Raw genomic sequence first — 22,056 nt, 5'->3', positions numbered from 1 at the left:
TGATTATCCTAGAGTCTCGGCGCTTATTGATAGGGAAAGGAAGAGGTGAAAAGATGATGTAGTGCGAGCTTTATTTTTGCCTTTTGAAGCAAGAACTATTTTGAGTATTCCTCAGCCATAACTTTCCTGAGGACCAAATTATATGGGTGGTAATAGAAAGGGTGAATTCAGGTTAAAAAGCGTATTATATTGCTGTTGGGGTGATTGATAATATGGAGGTAGGGGAAAGCTCTTCGGATTCTAGGAGTCTCCTATGGAGGAAGCTATGGCACTTAAATATCCCTCCCAAGGTACGTATTTTTGCTTGGAAAATGTGTATGAATGCTCTCCCTACATTTCTGAATTTGCAAAGAAAAGGTGTTAATATTTGTGACATATGTCCAGCTTGTGGTATGGAGCCTGAATCAAATCTCCATATTTTTGTTAAATGTGAAGTAGCTAAAAGAGTTTGGAGATGTTGGTTAGATAATCCAGCTGACTTGGTGAATGTAAATATGGATATTGTGGATATTGCTATGAAAATTCTTGATTTTGGTACACCTAGTGACTTGGAAATCTTTTTTGTGGTTGCTTGGGCGATCTGGTGTAATAGAAATAAAATTGTGTTTGAGTCTTTAAGTCAAGTTCCTGAGTATATTTGGGGTTTTGCCATAAAATATATCTTGGAGTTCAAAAATGCCTCAGCTGCTTACTCTCAAATTTTGCCTCAGTCAGATGGTAAATGGATGGCTCCTCCACCAGGTGTGTTCAAGATTAATGTTGATGGTGCTACATCGGAATATGGTAGAAACTCAAGTGTGGGGGTTATTATAAGGGATGCTACTGGTGATGTGTGTGCTGCGTGCTGTACATATTTTCAGGGTCAATACTCGGTAGAGGAAGTGGAAGCACTAGCTATGGAGCGCGGCCTCCTTCTTGCCAAAGAGCAAAAGCTTCCCCAAATTATCATGGAATCTGATGCTTTAGCAGTGGTCTCTAAAGTAAATTCTGCTGAAACTAGTGGCTGTCTTGGCCATATATATCAAGGGATTCTTAGTTTGCTCTCATCTTTTAGTTGCTGGAAAATTAAACATGTGAAAAGAGAATACAACAAGGCTGCACATGAGCTGGCACAGTATGCAAGGCTGAAAGAGGATTCTCAGGTCTGGATAGGAGTTTGTCCTCCTATGGTGATGCAGCTTGTTCAGGAAGATGGTAGATAGGTGTACTGTGTTGTGCTTTTATTTTTTGGCTTTGTTGTACGTTCTTTTCTTTATGGCAATGAAGTTCAGGTGTTTCTGCTTTCAAAAAAAAACTTTCTCTTGCTAATTGGATCTGTTTGTTCAGGGAAAAGAAAAGGCATGCCCAGTATTCTATGGCCCAATTGGAAATTGTCGAAAGCCCACTTCAAGTTGTGGATAATTTTCTGGCAAAGACCTCATGGGTCAATTCTTGGAAAACATATTGCCCCATATTTTTGTGACAACTGACAAACACACTGTGCACCCATATGGCATGAAAAGCAAAACTGAAGTGAGAATTAAATGCTGTCTCTTCAAGGACGATGCATTGGATCCTTATTGGAAATTGTCATATTTGAGCATCATATCTTAACCCAACATTTGTGCTAGACAACTTTAATTTTCCATTAAATTCTGAACAAACATTGTAGCAAATTGAATGAAAAGAATACATAATGTAGAATTTGTTGGGTATACTGAATAAATGATACAAGATCAAATTAAAATTTTCCATTGAAATGTAATTTTATTTTATGTAGTGTCATGTGTTGTGAGATAAATAATTTATATGTCAAATGTTTAAAATATCTTCTCTCTAAATAGAGCCTGGCTCAGTTAACAGTAAATGCTAGTTGATGTTACAACCATGCTTGCTAAGACAATTCTCTCACCCAAAAAGACAAAGATTCATATTTTTTCTTCTAGTTTTGCTTCCCCATTTTCCAAACCCTAAATCAGTGAATAATCCCAACCAAACTGACACATAAAGTTAGAACTTGGAACGGGCTGTTTCACCTGAATCTTTTCATGAATATTTGAGCAAACTCGTTACCTTTTGTGCATCATTTACATGATTGTAAATTCATTAAGTTGTTTATAAACAACTCTAGCTCAATTTAGAAAAGTATGTTTTTTTAATTTAATTTTTATTTAGCAAACAAGTCAAATTGCTCAAACCTAAATCTAGGCTAAACTATTAAACGAGTCAAACTTGAATATAATAAAGTATTTGTAAAAATAAGACTCGATTTAAATATATATAATAATATTTTCTCCTATGTATACTTATATAGACTCAAAATTAGGATATATAAACTTATAAATAAGTTCATATGAAATTAAAATAATTGTTTATAGTTTGTTGTTGATATAAACAAACAATTCGATGTGCAAATTCATAAATTTGCAAATGGGTAAAAAGTCTAAATAAACTTTGATTTCAATATATTTTTACCCAACTCAGTTTTACTAAAACAAAATAAACCAACAGTAAATAAAATTATCTAGATATTTGGTGTCAAAATCCAAGTCCAATTTTCCCCTTCACACTTTTTTTTTTTTTTTTTTTTTTTTTGGAGAAACTCCCCTTCACACTTCAAAAAAATGAAACAGAGTTTAGACAAAATAGGCAGAGTGGCAGAATAAATAGTGGTAGAAGCATTTGATTGATTGTCGCGCGCGTGCACGACATCCAAGCGTAAAGCAGCACACACCACAGCAATAATGTACAGTGTGAGTACAATAAGTAGTACTGAGCAGTATAGTAAATAGAAATTGGTAAAGTATACGGAACATATGCGAAAAGTGGTTGATTCACTTGACTGTTCAACAGCTTTGGAAAAAGTGGACCCCGGTTTAACTACATATCGAAATCGCTTTCTAGTTCGGTTTCCTTTAGGTACTGGAAATAACTATTTCAACACTATGCTGTTTATGCTTCTTTGTACGTATCACTTGAACACTATTGCATTAACTAAATTCACAATTTTTATTTTATTTTTGAAATGGGTGAATTGTATTCATGGAGATATGATTGATAGTCTCTTATTTGTATGTTTTGGTCCTTAGAATGGGTTTGAAAATTGATAGACCCAAATTACCTCCTTTTTTGGGGGGGAAAAAAAAGATACAATTTTTCCTATAATAAACTAATTTGCAACTTAGAAAAGACTGAATGGGTATTCTAGGTCATTTTTTAATGTATTTATTGTTCATTTAGGAATATTTTATTTAAGTTTTTGCTGAAAATGTTTTACTGAAAATATATTCAAGTATATTTATATTTTTAAAAAGTTATCAAAATCGTGGTTTTAAAAAATTGTATATAAAAATTAAAAAGTAAAAAGCTAGCTTTTAAGCTAGTTCCAAGAACACTTACATTTCTTAATGCTTCTCTCATTCAATCTCTTATTATATATATATATATATATATTACATCAATTTTATTCTTGAAGTCATGTGTCTAAAAAGTCTGCAATATTATATAACATATTTCAAAATATGACCTTGATGTGAACTCATTAGTCCTTAAATAATAAAGAGTTGTTTTTTATTTAATTTTTATTTAGCAAACAAGTTAGACTGCTCAAACCCAAATTTAGGCTCGACTATTAAACAAGTCAAAATAATAAAGACTTGTAGTGAATGTAAGTACCCCTATAAACACCTTGTTGCAATTTTTTATTTTTTATTTTTTTTCCAGAAATCTTATTGTGGGGTTAGAATCTAAATTAATGAATACTATTAATAAGAGCATTCACAAAAATGAGCTAAAAGAATTAGTTTTTAGTACCTTAAAAACCTACTTTATTTATTTTAACACCTCATTTTACAATACACTCATCATCAAAAATTCTATTTTAATATACAATAGATTAAAACAATATAAACAACACAATAAAATAATATATCTAACACTAGCCACAACCACCATCGCCATATCCACAACAACCATTGCCACAATCATGGAAACCACCACGTAGCCATAGTCACCGTCACCACCACCCACAACTGCAACCCTCAACCCCACCACAATCCCTACAAATTACAACCAACCACACCCAAAACAAAATAACCACCCAAAACTACCATCACCATCACCGCCACCTATAACCCCAACAAATTGGAAACCCCACCACCCAAAACCAGATCACAAACCCACATCACAACCATTGATCTAACCCACAACCCCCACAAATCACAAATCCACATCATAATCACTAATCTAGACCAAGAGTGAAAATATAGAGGCTTTAGGTTCGGTTAGAGAGAGAAGAGACGAGAAATTGGTTGGAAATTTGTGAAAGACAATAAGAAGAAAGTGGCTTTGGGTTTGATTGCAAGATGGAGAAGAGAGGTATCTTGGGTGAAAGAGATGGTTTCAGTCAAGAGGGGGGCGGGGAGGGGCGATGCATGGGTGATAGAAAAGAAACATAGGAGAAACAAAAAAAATAAAAAATAAAAAGAGAAAAGAGAAGAGATAGGTACTGTACACATGAACTGAATAAACAAATATTTTTTGTTTATAACTTTCAGCTACAGTAAACCACTAGAGATAGTAGTTGAGAACAGGGTCGGCCCAAGGCCTAGGCCATTTAGGCCATGGCCTAAGGCCCCCAAGTATGGGGCCATAAGTTTTTTTATTTTTTATTTTTTGGTAATTAAGGGAAAAAAAATGTGAGTTATGTGTACTTTTTTCCCCATTGTTAAGAAACCCTAAAATATTAGAGTTATGCTAGTACATTACTAGTTTGATTACATAGGTCCTATAAATTGATGTGCAAACAATTCAATACTTAATTGATTCTGTTGTTGAAATGCCACTTCATTGTCATATCAGTTTGTAAACTTTTTGTAATCAAATTTGTAAGTTTAGCATTTTTTTAACAAAAATAATTATTAGAAATACAACCCAATCACCATTAAGTGAATGAAAAATGCTAAAACTAATACAAATTTTACGACAAAAAACTTACAAACTGATGTAACATGAATATGGCTGGTGTCCTTTAAACAATATAATAAATGAATGTTTGAATAACTTTTTTTTTTTTAATTGGTGATATGTAATAAATTGAAATAAAAATTATATAATAAAATAATAAACTAAATATTATTTAAGTAAAATATAAAAAAGGCCCCTTTAAAATTTTCGCCTTAGGCCTCAAACTATATTGGGCCAGCTTTAACTGAAAGTTAAAATTTTTTAAGTATACCATATTTGATGTAGAGTGTGTTTTAGTGTTTTGAGTGTTAAAATAGCATTTTAGCAATGAATGATCTAAGTAATAGTAATAAAGTTTTATGGGAGTATAAGAAAAACAAAAAACGAATGAAAAATAATTGGTGGGAAGGTAAGGGAATTTAAATCTTTTACTACTCCGACAACAAAATGAACTTATATACATATGTTTTACATTAATAAATGATAAAAATAATCAAAAATTGGGGAGCAGGAATTCGAACTTGTATGTCTCCATCAAAAGTACATAGAACTGCCAACCAACTCTTAGGGGTTGTTTGGTTTTTGTATTTTCATCGCCCATAACTTTGTTTCCATCACCCATAACTCAAATATATGTAGGTCCCATGATTGAATGGTTTGTTTGGGGATGTTTTCAGTTTTTGTTTCCATCACTCAATTTTCTAATTTTTGAGTGATAAGTTATGGAAACTGAAAACACATTTTAGGTATTTTCAAGTTATAGAAATAGAGTTATGATGGCAATATGGTAATTTCATTACACTTAGAGGACCCACAGGTTTGTCTTGTCATGTCATGCCAACTATTCCCCACTGGCTCTCTCTTTCTCAGACTCTTTTTTTTTTCTCTCTTTTTAGTTTTCTTTCTTTCTATTCTCCTCATCTCTTCATTCTTCATTTTTTCTTCAACACAGAGCCTCCATTTCTTCATTCTTTCTTTCATTTTTTCCGACTCCAGTGAAACAAACTTTTCAATTCAAACAATATCCACAAACTTTTCAATTCAAACAATCTCCAAAATCTCTAACCTACCACTCTATTTTTCTCCAAAATCTCTGACCCACAAACTTTTCAATTTAAACAGAGTTGGTTCGTTGGTCTGGAGGGCTCACCTGCGATTGGAGTCCATCTCCAACGGCGAGTCGTTTTAGTGAGAGAATCGTCAATCCGTGCAGTTAAGGAGTATCTGTAGAGTCTTGCAATGACGAAGATGGATGACTGGACTCGCCGACGGGCTTCAAGTGGGACTTTTGGCGACTACCGCGCACTGAGTTGCAAGGAGCTTGAAGAGTGTGAGTGTGAGTGTGATTGTGTGAGAGATCAGAGATGGGTCTTGCTATTTCTAGACATTTTTTTTATGTATCATAAATAAGTATGAATGGAGTTTTGAATTTGGGGTGATGAGCTGCTTTAGGTGGTGTTAAATTGTTGAGAGTTTTTGTTGTTTTTACTTCTTTAATTGCACTTTGGCACTATGGCTGTGGTAGTGGTGGTGGCAAAATGAAATGAGCAGTGAAGAAAATGGCAAGGGATGAAACCTTCCGCGGATAGGCTAACAGCTTTGCTTTGACCAAGTTATAAGTATGGGCCTACAAAAAGTTGAAAAATTTGAGGGATGACAAGTTGAGTGAAGTGTGCCAAACGGGTGGGTATAAGAAATTGAGATATTTTAAGTGATGAATGATGAGTGATGAGTGATGAGTGACGAGTGATGAGTGACGAGTGATAAGTGATGAAAATTGAGTGAGGAGTGATGAGTGATTAAAAAAAAAAATACACTATGCTGTTTATGCTTCTTTGTACGTATCACTTGAACACTATTGCATTAACTAAATTCACAATTTTTATTTTATTTTTGAAATGGGTGAATTGTATTCATGGAGATATGATTGATAGTCTCTTATTTGTATGTTTTGGTCCTTAGAATGGGTTTGAAAATTGATAGACCCAAATTACCTCCTTTTTTGGGGGGGAAAAAAAAGATACAATTTTTCCTATAATAAACTAATTTGCAACTTAGAAAAGACTGAATGGGTATTCTAGGTCATTTTTTAATGTATTTATTGTTCATTTAGGAATTTTTTATTTAAGTTTTTGCTGAAAATGTTTTACTGAAAATGTATTCAAGTATATTTATATTTTTAAAAAGTTATCAAAATCGCAGTTTAAAAAAATTGTATATAAAAATTAAAATGCAAAAATCTAGCTTTTAAGCTAGTTCCAAGAACACTTACATTTTTTAATGCTTCTCTCATTCAATCTCTTATTATATATATATATATATATATTACATCAACTTTATTCTTGAAGTCATGTGTCTAAAAAGTCTGCAATATTATATAACATATTTCAAAATATGACCTTGATGTGAACTCATTAGTCCTTAAATAATAAAGAGTTGTTTTTTATTTAATTTTTATTTAGCAAACAAGTCAGACTGCTCAAACCCAAATTTAGGCTCGACTATTAAACAAGTCAAAATAATAAAGACTTGTAGTGAATGTAAAGTACCCCTATAAACACCTTGTTGCAAATTTTTTTTTTTTTCCCAAAAATCTTATTGTGGGGTTAGAATCTAAATTAATGAATACTATTAATAAGAGCATTCACAAAAATGAGCTAAAAGAATTAGTTTTTAGTATCTTAAAAACCTACTTTATTTATTTTAACATCTCATTTTACAATACACTCAACATCAAAAATTCTATTTTAATATACAATAGATTAAAACAATATAAACAACACAATAAAATAATATATCTAACACTGCCACAACCACCATCACCATATCCACAACAACCATTGCCACAATCATGGAAACCACCACGTAGCCATAGTCACCGTCACCACCACCCACAACAACCCTCAACCCCACCACAATCCCTACAAATTACAACCAACCACACCCAAAACAAAATAACCACCCAAAACTACCATCACCATCACCGCCACCTATAACCCCAACAAATTGGAAACCCCACCACCCAAAACCAGATCACAAACCCACATCACAACCACTGATCTAACCCACAACCCCCACAAATCACAAATCCACGTCATAATCATCAATCTAGACCAAGAGTGAAAATATAGAGGCTTTAGGTTCGGTCAGAGAGAGAAGAGACGAGAAATTGGTTGGAAATTTGTGAGAGACAATAAGAAGAAAGTGGCTTTGGGTTCGATTGCAAGATGGAGAAGAGAGGTATCTTGGGTGAAAGAGATGGTTTCAATCAAGAGGGGGGCGGGGAGGGGCGATGCATGGGCGATAGAAAAGAAACATAGGAGAAACAAAAAAAAACTAAAAAATAAAAAGAGAAAAGAGAAGAGATAGGTATTGTACACATGAACTGAATAAACAAATATTTTTTGTTTATAACTTTCAGCTACAGTAAACCACTAGAGATAGTAGTTGAGAACAGGGTCGGCCCAAGGCCTAGGCCATTTAGGCCATGGCCTAAGGCCCCCAAGTATGGGGCCATAAGTTTTTTTATTTTTTATTTTTTGGTAATTAAGGGAAAAAAAAAAATGTGAGTTATGTGTACTTTTTTCCCCACTGTTAAGAAACCCTAAAATATTAGAGTTATGCTAGTACATTACTAGTTTGATTACATAGGTCCTATAAATTGATGTGCAAACAATTCAATACTTAATTGATTCTGTTGTTGAAATGCCACCTCATTGTCATATCAGTTTGTAAACTTTTTGTAATCAAATTTGTAAGTTTAGCATTTTTTTAACAAAAATAATTATTAGAAATACAACCCAATCACCATTAAGTGAATGAAAAATGCTAAAACTAATACAAATTTTATGACAAAAAACTTACAAACTGATGTAACATGAATATGATTGGTGTCCTTTAAACAATATAATAAATGAATGTTTGAATAATTTTTTTTTTTTATTGGTGATATGTCAGTTTATAAAAACTATATAATAAGTAAGAATAAATAATAAATTCAAATAAAAATTATATAATAAAATAATAAACTAAATATTATTTAAGTAAAATATAAAAAAGGCCCCTTTAAAATTTTCACCTTAGGCCTTAAACTATATTGGGCCAGCCTTAACTGAAAGTTAAAATTTTTTAAGTATACCATATTTGATGTAGAGTGTGTTTTAGTGTTTTGAGTGTTAAAATAGCATTTTAGCAATGAATGCTCTAAGTAATAGTAATAAAGCTTTATGGGAGTATAAGAAAAACAAAAAACGAATGAAAAAGAATTGGTGGGAAGGTAAGGGAATTTAAATCTTTTACTACTCCGACAACAAAATGAACTTATATACATATGTTTTACATCAATAAATAATAAAAATAATCAAAAATTGGGGAGTAGGAATTCGAACTTGTATGTCCAAAAGTACATAGAACTGCCAACCAACTCTTAGGGGTTGTTTGGTTTTTGTATTTTCATCGCCCATAACTTTGTTTCCATCACCCACAACTCAAATATATGTAGGTCACATGACTGAATGGTTTGTTTGGGGATGTTTTCAGTTTTTGTTTCCATCACTCAATTTTTTGATTTTTGAGTGATAAGTTATAGAAACTGAAAACACATTTTAGGTATTTTTAAGTTATAGAAATAGAGTTATAATGGCAATATGGTAATTTCATTACAATCAGAGGACCCACAGGTTTGTCTTGTCATGTCATGCCAACTATTCCCCACTGGCTCTCTCTTTCTCAGACTCTTTTTTCTCTCTTTTTAGTTTTCTTTCTTTCTATTCTCCTCATCTTTTCATTCTTCATTTTTTCTTCAACACAGAGCCTCCATTTCTTCATTCTTTCTTTCATTTTTTCCAACTCTAGTGAAACAAACTTTTCAATTCAAATAATATCCACAAACTTTTCAATTCAAACAATCTCCAAAATCTCTGACCTACCACTCTATTTTTCTCCAAAATCTCTGACCCACAAACTTTTCAATTCAAACAGAGTTGGTCCGTTGGTCTGGAGGGCTCACCTGCCATTGGAGTCCATCTCCAATGGCGAGTCGTTTTAGTGAGAGAGTCGTCAGTCCGTGCGGTTAAGGAGTATCTGTCTTGCGATGACGGAGATGGACGACTGGACTCGCTGACGGGCTTCAAGTGGGACTTTTGGCGACTACCGCGCACTGAGTTGCAAGGAGCTTGAAGAGTGTGAGTGTGAGTGTGAGTGTGATTGTGTGAGAGATCAGAGATGGGTCTTGCTATTTCTAGACTTTTTTTTTTTTTTTTTTTTTGTGTATCATAAATAAGTATGAATGGAGTTTTGAATTTGGGGTGATGAGCTGCTTTAGATGGTGTTAAATTGTTGAGAGTTTTTGTTGTTTTTACTTCTTTAATTGCACTTTGGCACTGTGACTGTGGTAGTGGTGGTGGCAAAATGAAATGAGCAGTGAAGAAAATGGCGAGGGATGAAACCTTCCGCGGATAGGCTAACAACTTTGCTTTGACTAAGTTATAAGTATGGGCCTACAAAAAGTTGAAAAATTTGAGGAATGACAAGTTGAGTGAAGTGTGCCAAACGGGTGGGTATAAGAAATTGAGATATTTTAAGTGATGAATGATGAGTGATGAGTGATGAGTGACGAGTAACGAGTGATGAGTGATGAAAATTGAGTGAGGAGTGATGAGTGATTAAAAAAAAAAAAACCAAATAGCTTCTTAGTTTGTTTTTTTTTTTCTTTTCTTTTCTTTGAGATTTAACTAGTAATTTATTATTATTTTTTTAGAGATAATTACAACGTGCTGCTAACCCCATAACTTGAACCATTTTTCTCCTAGATCGGGAAGTATCAATTCAATTATAAGATCTTTGACAAACTAGTGATTTATTTTGAAACAATAGTGTTGTTGAATAACTTTTATTCATCTTAAAAAAAACACTAGATTATATTCTTTGTTTTTTTTTTTAATAAAAAAAATAGGTAGAAAAAGGTAACCTAAACTAGCGTTTTCCACTTAAACGTGACCACAGTAACACCTATCCACTGAACTCGCGCGCCTGCTGCACAGGAGATGGAATGAGGCATTCAATGTTCTTAGTTACATCTCTCACCGCCAGTCCTTCAGACAGTGCAAGAACGCGCCAAAACACTGAGCGTGGGCACCACTTCAAGTCAACCAACCAAAAAACTAAACTGACATGAAACCGCCTTATATATATTATATAAAATGACGAAAACACCCCCACCACCTATTTGGCTCACTGGTCGAGAGAGAGACACAACGCCCCCTCTGCAACCCTCTGCAACAAAGCTACCAAACAAACAAAAACAATCTCTCTCTCTCTCTCTCGTAGTATTAGTACACGTCGACAGGTTTCACAAGCAAATGGCTTGCCCAACAACCCCTAGCATTAATGGCATTTACTACTTTGCCACTTACTACCTCTCATCCTCTACTACTATAGGCTCCACAACTGTAGAGTCAAACTCTTCAACAACAAACACCAAAACCTCAGGTTTAGGCTTAGGCTTCTTTTTTGTTCTTCTTCTTCTTGTTTTTTCTATGTGCTCTCCGCCTTGTACGCTATTGGTTCGCATTTCGTCAACCTCGAACAACTCAGAACCATTACTATTACTATTTTATACGATACTTTCAAACCCATATTTTTTTTAATCCAGGTTTGAGCTTTTTTTTTTCAACTTTGTCGTTTCGTTTTCTTTGTTTTTACTCGCTTTTTTGTATTGTATCGAATTTGAAAATTTTTAAGATTCTCTATATCTCTCTCTCTCTCTCTAGAAGGAATGGTACTGAAGTGGGAATAGTTTATACATTGGTCTCTGTTTGTTTTTCTCAATGTCTGTGTTTATGGGTTTCTGATATTCCATGTTCAGAGTGAGGAAATTTTTTAATTTTATCTTTTGTTTTTTAGAATTCTATGATGTCATTCTGTGAAAAAAAGGTGCTACATTGTTCTGTGTTTGTTTTTATTCATGACTGTGTTATTGGGTTTCTCTTTTTCCAGTTGCAGAGTGAGGAAAAATGTGTATGTGTATGTAGTTTTTTAGTTTTATTCTTATTTTGAATTCTATAGTGTCATTTTGTGATAAAAGGTGCTACATTTTTCTGGTTTGTTTTTTCTTCATGACTGTGTTAATGGGTCTCTGTTTATTCCAGGTTCAGGGTAAGAAAAAAGAAATTTTTATTTTGAATTCTGTAATGTCATTTTATGATAAAAGGTGCTACATTGTTCTGGGTTTGTTTTTCTTCATGACTATGTTAATGGGTTTCAGTTATTCCATAGTGAGAGGTTAGAAAAATTAATTTTTTTTTAATCCCCCTTTTGAATGCTATAATATTATGTCATTTTGTGATAAAAGGTGCCACATTGTTTTCCTAGTTTTGCTGGGTTTTTTAAATTTTAATGCTCATTTTCTATAAATGATAATGCTGAGTGCTTTTGTTGAGAACTAATGAGATTCTGTGCTTTTTTTTTGTTGGGTTTCTTTATATGTATCGTTTTGTGACACTATTTGTTGAAATATTTTGGTTAATTTTCTCTATATATATGGTACTGGGCGTCTGGAAATGTTGAACTAGTAAGATTTTATACTTGTTTGGAGTGATTGGATAGGTTACTGGGTATGACTGAGTGGATTATTGGGGGTCTCTTTTGATTGTTTTCTTACTGATTTTTCTCTTGCAGGTGCTTACTTGTAGGTATTGATATTTGAGTTTGGGATTTGAAGTTTGGTGAGAACTTTAATTTGATTTATTTTGAAAATGAATGATGGGAGGAGACATTCTGTTGATATTCCTATCTCAAAAACTCTAGTAGCATTGAGGAGAGTGAGGTCACTGAGGGATCCAGCAACTAATTCTATGAGCAAATTCTCTTCTTTGGTTGACAATGTGAATTGGGAAACCAATTCGAGGAACGAGATTTCTTTGCGGTTCATGAATGATTGCCACCAGGGTGGCTCTGATGGTTATGGTACTTTGAGGTCAAAGAATTTAGGCTTATATGGATTGAGAGAGGATTATGTTGATGATTTTGAATTAAACTGCACTTTGGGAAAATCCAAGTTGGTCTTACGTGAGGAATCGGGTTGGGGAGGAAGGACAGGCCCTCCCAATAGGACCAAACAGGTTGAAGGATTGGACTATTGTGCATCAAATCAGGAAGAGGTTTATGAAAATAAATCATTGAGTGAAAGATATTGTGAAAATCATTGCGATATTGGATTGGACTTGACATGCATAACACCCTCCATCAATTGCTTGGAGGATGTTGATTCATGCAATGAGCCAACCATAGGATCATCACAAGCAGAAAAAGTAGATCATATTGTGTCAAAACAAAAATTTCTATACAAAAATCAAGTGAAATCCTTTGGGGCTGTGGGTGATGTTACAAGTCGGGTAGGTAGTCCATGTCTATCTGCTAATGATGCTGTTTCAGGCCATAGTCCAACATTATTTGCAAATGAAGATGTTGCAGATCACAGCCATCATGGGTGTGGGATAAGCTGCTGTTGGTCAAGGTCTCCCAAATTCAGAGAATCATATCTTTCTTCTGATGTAGAAGAACATCCCTTGTTATCTGGGGATTTAGATGGACCCGCTCTTTATGGAAGAGGAGCTCAAGCAGATTGGTCATGAAATCACTCCATATTCAGAAACTCCTAGGTGTTTGAGTCAGAAATTCAGGCCAAAATCTTTTAATGAATTGGTTGGACAAAATGTAGTGGCAAGGTCTCTTTTGGGTGCCATCTCCAAAGGAAGGATAACATCATTTTATCTCTTCCATGGTCCACGTGGTACGGGAAAGACCTCGGCTTCTAGGATATTTGCGGCAGCACTGAATTGCCTCTCATTGGAGCAGCATAGGCGTGTGGTCTGTGTCGAGAATGTGTTTTAATCTTTTCTGGAAGGAGCAGAGATGTTAAGGAAGTGGATTCCGTGAGAATTAATCGGATGGACAGAGTTCGATCCCTCATTAAGAGTGCAGTCATCCCTCCAGTTTCATCACGGTTTAAGGTTTTCATTGTTGATGAATGCCACTTATTGAGGGGGGAAACATGGGTGACTGTTTTGAATAGCCTAGACAGCCTTTCTCAGCACGTTGTCTTTGTAATGATTTCTCCTGACTTGGACAAACTGCCCCGAAGTGCAGTGTCACGGTCCCAAAGATATCACTTTCCAAAGATAAAAGATACTGACGTTGCAAACAGATTGGAGAAAATTTGCATTGAAGAGGGCATTGACTTTGATCAGGCTGCTCTAGGCTTTATTGCTTCCAAATGCAATGGCTCACTTAGGGATGCAGAGATGATGCTTGATCAGCTGAGTTTGCTTGGTAAAAAAATCACAATGACATTGACCCATGAGCTTGTGAGTGCTGGGCTATTGTTTTGTTAAATAGGCTTCTAGAGCATGTCTTCTCGTTCAAAATTATAATAGAATTCCCCTTTGTTGTTGTTTTGCAGATTGGGATTGTTTCCGATGATGAATTGCTTGATTTGCTGGATTTGGCTTTGTCATCTGACACTTCAAATACTGTAATAAGAGCCAGGGAACTGATGAGGTCAAGGATCGATCCTATGCAACTTATATCACAGCTGGCAAATCTCATTATGGACATTCTTGCGGGTAAAAATCAGGAAGGAAGTTCTGAACTGAGAAAAAAGTTTTCTACTCGGCACACCTGTAAGTACTGTGTACTGTCATTTATAGTATGGTCATCATATTGTACAAGTTGCTATATGAACCATGTTTGGCTTTCGCATAGATGGATCCTATCAAAATATATGCAATGGATATAAGTTGCTACAAGAAATTTTGCTTTGCTATATATGTCTCACTGGCTGATATTTTGGCCCACACTTGCTAATTATCTAGTTCACTGAGTATGACCACTTAATTTATGCCTCCTTCCTTTTATATTTCTTCCTTTTTTTTTTCTTTTTTTTTTTTTTTTTTTTTTTTTGTTTTAAATGAGGCAGGGCCACTTCATTTACCCTCCCCTGTTGAGTAAACCTTGGATACACGACCTTGTGTGCAACATCACAAGAACCATATATCGGGTAATCTTAGGACTCGAATGGGGAGGCCTCATAGGGGGTTCCCATGAAGCCAACCAATTGAGCTGAAGTGTGGACCCATTTTCTTACTTGGTGCTAGAGACACAAATGGTGTTTCTACATATGGCTTTGTTGACAACCAAATATCTCTTTAGGAAAACAGTATCCACTATTTTAATATAAATTGAAGATGCTGTTTTCAATTATATATGTATTAACCAGCATATATATGTATTATGTGTTAAACAGCATCCGGTATGGGTTTGGGGTAAAGTGCTGATACAGAGTATACAGTCTGCTCTCTAACTCTGTTGATTTAGTTTATTGGTACTTTTCTTTTCATATAGATTGAAGATGCTATTGTCACTATTGATTTAGTCAGTATACATAGTGGTTGTATCATGTTTCCACACTATGCATATCTTCCAGCTATTATCATTTGCTTATAGCCATATGGACTGAGTTCTTGCAATTTTCTGTGTCATAGCTGAAGCGGAAATGCAGAAACTGAGCCATGCATTGAGAATACTTTCTGAAGCAGAGAAGCAATTGAGGATGTCTAAGAATCAAACAACATGGCTTACCGTAGCTCTTCTACATTTAAGCTCTATGGAGTCTTCTTCCTCGGATGCAAATGATTCAAAGTTGCGTTTGAGAAATGCACGGGAGCAAGGTGAGAATCATCACAATTATTGCTTTTTCACAAATAGTTTTGTTGTTTTTTCCCTTTTTCTGGGTTTGGTCGGGGGGGGGGGGGGGGTTGCTAAAAAGCTATGGTTTAGCGTGATTAGACTTTCATCTTCAAGTTTGCTCTGTTTTGGATGCAGATGGTGATTTTTACAGTCCATCTTGCAGAGGAGAGGGTTCAAAATATCTTTCAACTTGTTCATGTGATGATTATAAATCAAATAAATTGGGAATTCAGGAGGATTGTAAAGGAACGTTGGAATCCATATGGAAGAAAACCTCAGACTTGTGCCAGTCCAATTCACTGAAGAATTTTCTTAGGAAGCAAGGGAAGTTGACTTCTCTTTGTGTTAATCAAGGTACATCAATCTGCTAATTCTTTTACCAGAAAACTAATACGTTTATGCAACCTGTAAATTCATATCCTAGGAAAATTAGTTGGGTTGGGTTATAGGTGGCAAGTGATGATCTTAGCTTTGGTTCAATTAGGAGATTTATAAATATTACTCACGAGATGGACTGTAACAAAAAGAAAGCTTCTACATCCTTGCTAGTGGCTTTTATTATGTTGAATCAATAAGAGAAATGAAGGCCACGCTTAAGGTGGTGCACATGAATTCAATCTTGTGCAATGTGATGCCCATGAGCTCTAGCTGCCAAATATCCAAGTTGTGCATTAATTCTAATCACATTTCAACAGCCCATTAATATATGCTCTTGAAATTTAGCTGAAAGGGGGGAAAAATTGCTCCTTGAATAATATTAGGGTCCCTTCCTATTGATATTATAAGACGCTTTTACTAATATTATTAATAATTATTCCAATTAAATCTAAACATTTATCATTGATGCGTCTCTAAGAAAAATAAATAAAATTAGAGATGGACAAAACATCCAAAAACTCCCGAACTATTGCGTTTTTCTCAAGACTTGGCTCATCCTTTTGACTATCACCATGTGGGTACCCGAGGACTGAGGAAGGATCTGAAGGGTCATAATATTAACCTGAGGACCGAGAAGGAAGTTGAGGGGTCCCAGCAATGACACGGGGGCACTGTAAGTCACGGACCCAAGGGAAGGAACCGCCCGAAGAGAAGAGGTTAGGATCGGAAGGGAGTGGATGACAGAGAGCAATAGGGGAGCTGTAGGCCTGGTTTAGCCTGTTGCATTCGCATGAATTAGGGCCAACAGCTTTATCAGCCGCATTAATGAGGAGGTGACCTGAGTAGTATAAACCACAGCTATGTAGGTGCCTGCCACCATCTTCTCAAATGTGAAAGGTAACAAGTGTCGGAAAAAAGGAGGGAATTAGGTTGAGATGGATGGTGTAGATGCAATGGAAGGGGGCTATATAAGGAAAGAGGGAGAAAGAGAGAGTGGTCTGTTTTGGAAAAAGGCCCTGAGTCTTCGGGATCCTTGGTGTAAAAACTTGATGCTTATTCATTCTTTAGAATATAAGTCTGATTGCTAATCTTCAGTTTCTTCGGATAGAATCCCTTCCTGTTATCCTTTCCCATCTCTTATAAATTTCATTGATTTGGGCCAAGCTTGAAGGGAACATCCCAATATTCTAAGTGGGCTTGGGCCTCTACTCTCTTCATCTGGTCCTTACACACCACATAAGCAATATACTCTCTACAAATGATATCTGATTTTCCAAAAACATTTTCCTGGATATCACAAAAGTATTTCGTAGAAGTTCATTATCTGTGAAATATATCAAATAGGGGGGGGAGGGGGTGAGGTGAAGAAAAAGGAAGAAGAACGGCTGTGAGGGTGTGGTGTGTTCTAGACCCACAGACAGAGTGCATGCTTTATGTTAAGATGAAACATGTTTACTTTTAATATCAGATGTCAAGAATGTTCTGTCCAATAATAGTTGAGCTCTACCAATCATCAAAGTATTGAGACATTTGACTAGATTGTATATGGAACTACTTGTGGTATCAGGTTTAGGTGGATGAGTTGTACACATCTCTAGAGTTTTAATCTAGGAAGCACAGACATGGACACGAGTACGGGTATGGTTACGACACAATGACATGAGCAATTTTTGAAAAATTACAACATGAAATGGCCAGTATGACATCGGAATGACACGGGTACGACACTCTAAATAATATAATATCTCTGCTTCCTACATTTTAATTAGGGGTGAAAATTTGTGTTCATAGGCAGGGTTTGTATCATATCGAGCCATGAGTATTTAGTTAGATTGGTTCACTCGAACCTGACCTATTTAGTTAACATGTCAAGAATCCTCAATCCTATGACTTGTTTATTAAACTAGGTGACCCGACACGACACATTTAACCCGTTTAATTAATCAAGTCATGTAAAGGTCAATACAAATAACTTGTTTGATTAATAGGTCATACTTGACTTGAATAACCTGTTATCAATTCCCATATATCTAAAATTAAAATACAATTACAATCATAAACATAAGTATAGTAAATAACATATAATTATAATAATAAATTAAGCAATAATAACAAAATAATAATAATAAAAGCTAATACCTTTATAAGTTAAACGGGTCAAACGCGTTCGCCTGCTGAATAAGAACAGAGAACCCGTTTATTAAACGGGTCAACTGTGTTAACTCGAATATGACTCGAATCCGTTTAGCCTCAACTCATGACCTGTTAATAAATGGGTTAGCCGTGTCAAGTTCTCAGGTTGTACCGGTTTTAATATAGAAACCCAATTTAATCATACATTTATCCTTGGTAGTTGGTTTCAGCTACATGTATGTTTTGAACCATTTTTTTGGTCTTGTCATTTCACCTATTTTGGACATGGATCTTTTTCTGACTGAAATAGTGCATGTACATGAAAATTGTTCTCTTTTCATCATCATTCATTGTTTTGCGATTCTGAGGATTGTAATATGCGTCTTGCTATGTCTGTTTGAGTAATGGCTTATTTATCATCCAAATTTCAGGTATTGCAGTAGCTGAATTGGAATTTCACCATCCTAACGATACATCTAAGGCTGAAAAGTCATGGAAAGAGATTGCAAGTTCACTTCAGTTTATACTGGGTTGTAATGTAGAGATTAGGATCAATCTTGCTTCTTATGATTCTGATCCAAAGTATGCCAAAGTTAGGAAGCCATCTTTTAGTTTGTTCAGTTGTTCGCGCAGTATGCAACAGAAGTGTCAAACATCCACTGAACATGGAAGTGACTCAGACCAATTTGATTATACCTCTGAAAAAGCTATGATAAGAGATAGAGCTATTCTAACCTCTTCCTCAGATGGGGGTTCTCATATGCCACAGAACTGCTGTCACAAAACAGAGGTGGTAAGGACTTTGAGAAATAGTGAAGGAAATGCACTGAGCACAGGGACAGCCCCAACCTGCAGATCATTACAGAATGATATGCCAAAAATGCCTATGTTAGGAGTTGATTCTTCAACAGAAGAGGGAAGCAACCGTAGAAGCCAGGTTTTATTTGTTCAAGAACCAGAGGATCAACCAAACTGTTTTCTGAGAACACTGAGGCTTCAAAAGAAGTTGCGCTCATCAGACTCTACTCAGATTGTCTGTTTGGGTATCGAAAACGAAAACACACTTGCATTGTCTATCCCCAGGAAATCATCTGTTGAAACTTGTACTGCAAGTGATGATAATGTGTAAGTGGTTCCTCTATTCTCTATTTCAGTGCCTTTTCTGCTTGTGTATGCACAACCTTTGGTATGATTTGTAAATGATACAGAATTAAAGTGCCACTCTTCCATCAGAGCATACTGAAATAGAATGATCAATGCCTGCTAATTTGAGTAAGATAAAAGATCCACAAATGGATTGAATTTACAAAGTAGTTTATTTGTACACGCGAGGGATGTTTAGGCCATTGCAATTGCCCTTGCCAATTGATAAAAACTCATCAAACTAAAATTTATTAAGAGTAGCTTAAAGGAGGCACCATTAGGTCTGTCCTGAATGTGGCTATCAGCTTTTTTTAGGGTTTATTATCATACAAGGAAATTTTTGTGGCCACATGCCCTCTAATAGTGTTTATATTCTCATTGAACAACCTATTTTCTGTGGCAGACCGAGGAAGAACTCAGATGTGCTTTGTTGGAGAACACCCACTTTTCCTCATGAGAAGGTATTCTACCAACTCTAACCCTAGGGAATGTCCTGGATTAGATAAGAAATAAAAATGATATATTTTTTTTTTCCTTTTTTGGACACAAACCAAAAAACAAAGTGAGTGGAACAATATTAATATCTATGGCCTATGTCAAATATATAGTAGTTGGACTTGAAAATTAAATATGACCAACAATGCTTCAGATACCACAAATTTCACAATTTGTCGAAGTGCTAGATTGTGACTAGTACAACATTACTTTTACGATGGCTATTATTGATATTACTTTTATTGTACCAATTAAAACTTCTCATTTATGTGAAATTTTTTGTGAATTATTGAATCATGACCAGATGAGGTGTTGATGTTGCAGGGCTGGCAGCCAAGGCATCCAAGACAAGGGTCCCACTTGATGGGGTGGGTACTTCCCTGTGCCACTGCTAAGTAGTTCTGCAATATAGGACAAGATGGCATTAAATTTTGATTGCCGCATAGGAGGCAGGAGCTTCATAGATATTTATATCTTGCTCATTTTTTTATTTTATTTTTTTGAAATTATATTGCAAAACCTTTTGATGCTCCATGCGAGCTCTCATATAAGGCAACAAAAAAATATATATAGAGCTAACAAGTTCTGATTTCAGTAGTCATGTCATTTTGTGGAACATAAAGAAATAGTGTACGAGGCCCAGGAGTAATATAGCATTTCACAGTTGCAAATGTTGGGCAATGTCACAAATGGTTACAAGTCTCATATGGGCTAGAAATGATTGCTAATTTGATGTAGCTGCCTAGTTTCTTAGGACTTATGAGAATATAATTCTGCCATAGGAACAGGCTCAGCAAATTGAATATGAATGTGCAACGATCACTTTCTACAACTTTCTGCTATGTGTGATGTGCCCGGTCCAGTTGGATTTCTCAAATTTTATGCTGATTCTGGCCCAAATTCATTTCAAATTGGTGTCCTAGACTCCTAGTGAGTACTGACTCCGGACATTCATCTCAACTGGTCGATAACCCATGTAAGGGGGAAAGTTTAACAATTTTTTTTTTATTTAAAAGAATTATAAATTGAGGTCAAGCCTAAATACGATCGTAAGTGGCTTCCATTAAAATCAATAGATCGCGGGTTCAAGTCTGAAAATTAAAAGGGAAACAAAGAGGGTCTACCGTTCTAGTGATAGAACAATGCCGGCATTATTTATGGTGTCTCCTGGCTTGAAACCCCACCCAAGGTGTTAATATTTGACTTGATGCAAACATGACATGATGTTAACATGCTAGGGTCTATATTTAACCGGTTCAAATTAGATTTGAGTTGACATGAGATCAATTTGAGTTTGGCTGTGAAACACGTTTGAACCTGTTCGACCCATTTTATTGAAGGTTTTACCCTTCAAAACTTATGGTTGTAACTATTATATTTGGGTGGTTGGTAACTTTGTTTGAAATTTAGTTATGTACTTATACATTCTATAAAATGTGAAAAATTGCTAATAGGTTATTTGTGTCAGCATTGTTAGTTAAATATGTTATTGTTATTTTTTTTAATTTAAGAAAGTAGTATACTAGTTTTTGAGTGGACTATTTCACTCTCTGTCCATAAGATACCCTAGAATCTCCATGGATCGATATTGTGATTGATCAAACCTTTGCCTCAAACTAATGAGCCTACCACCCAAATAACCTCTTAGGTTAGGTAGATATGTTAACTTTGCCTCAAACCAATAAGCCCACCACCCAAATAACCCCTTAGGGTAGGTAGATATGTTAACTTGACTCTGTTCCTCATTTATTAAGCGAATTATATATGCGAGAATTATGTCAATCTGTTTTTTTTTTTCCCTGACAATTACAATGGAAAATGGAGGATTTGAATCATAGATGTCATATAAATATTAGGAGAAATCAACTTGTTTAATAAACATGTTGCATGTTGCAATAGGATTAAGAGACCCTAACATAATTAATAAACATTTGTTTACTTACACTGGTTTGGGAGGCAACCTAAGGTATTGCACTATATCACTATACCCTAGGTATTGCACCTAATGCAATAGTAATGAATGGTTGAAATTGAGAGTTGAAAAAATCAACTTTCAATCTCAACTATTAAATAAAAAATATTAAAAAAAGTAAAAAGTTAAAATTAAAAAGTTAAAATTGTAAAAAAAAAAAAATTGGGAAGAAAATGGGTTAATTGCACGGTGCAACTGCATATTGAATCGCACCGGATCTCAATCATTGTTTTGGTATCACAGTT

At 35.1% G+C, this 22,056-nt stretch overlaps 1 protein-coding gene across 1 annotated transcript; it reads left to right on the top strand.

Annotated features, from left to right (window-relative positions):
* Nucleotides 1–11,294: 11,294 nt before the first annotated feature.
* On the top strand, nucleotides 11,295–20,508 carry LOC112002109 (protein STICHEL-like 2). Its single transcript, XM_024034264.2, is given in 10 exon segments — nucleotides 11,295–11,596; nucleotides 12,622–13,546; nucleotides 13,548–13,804; nucleotides 13,807–14,309; nucleotides 14,405–14,624; nucleotides 15,486–15,671; nucleotides 15,826–16,044; nucleotides 18,633–19,326; nucleotides 19,748–19,805; nucleotides 20,164–20,508. Coding segments are annotated over 9 exon segments (3,060 nt in total). The 5' UTR covers nucleotides 11,295–11,596; nucleotides 12,622–12,698; the 3' UTR covers nucleotides 20,239–20,508.
* The last annotated feature ends 1,548 nt before the right edge of the window (nucleotides 20,509–22,056 follow it).

Source organism: Quercus suber, unplaced genomic scaffold, assembly GCF_002906115.3.
Source record: "Quercus suber isolate HL8 unplaced genomic scaffold, Cork oak 2.0 scaffold_229, whole genome shotgun sequence".
Taxonomy (NCBI): domain Eukaryota; kingdom Viridiplantae; phylum Streptophyta; class Magnoliopsida; order Fagales; family Fagaceae; genus Quercus; species Quercus suber.
The sequence above is the reverse complement of the archived record's forward strand: the minus strand, read 5'-3'. Positions and strand labels throughout refer to the sequence as shown.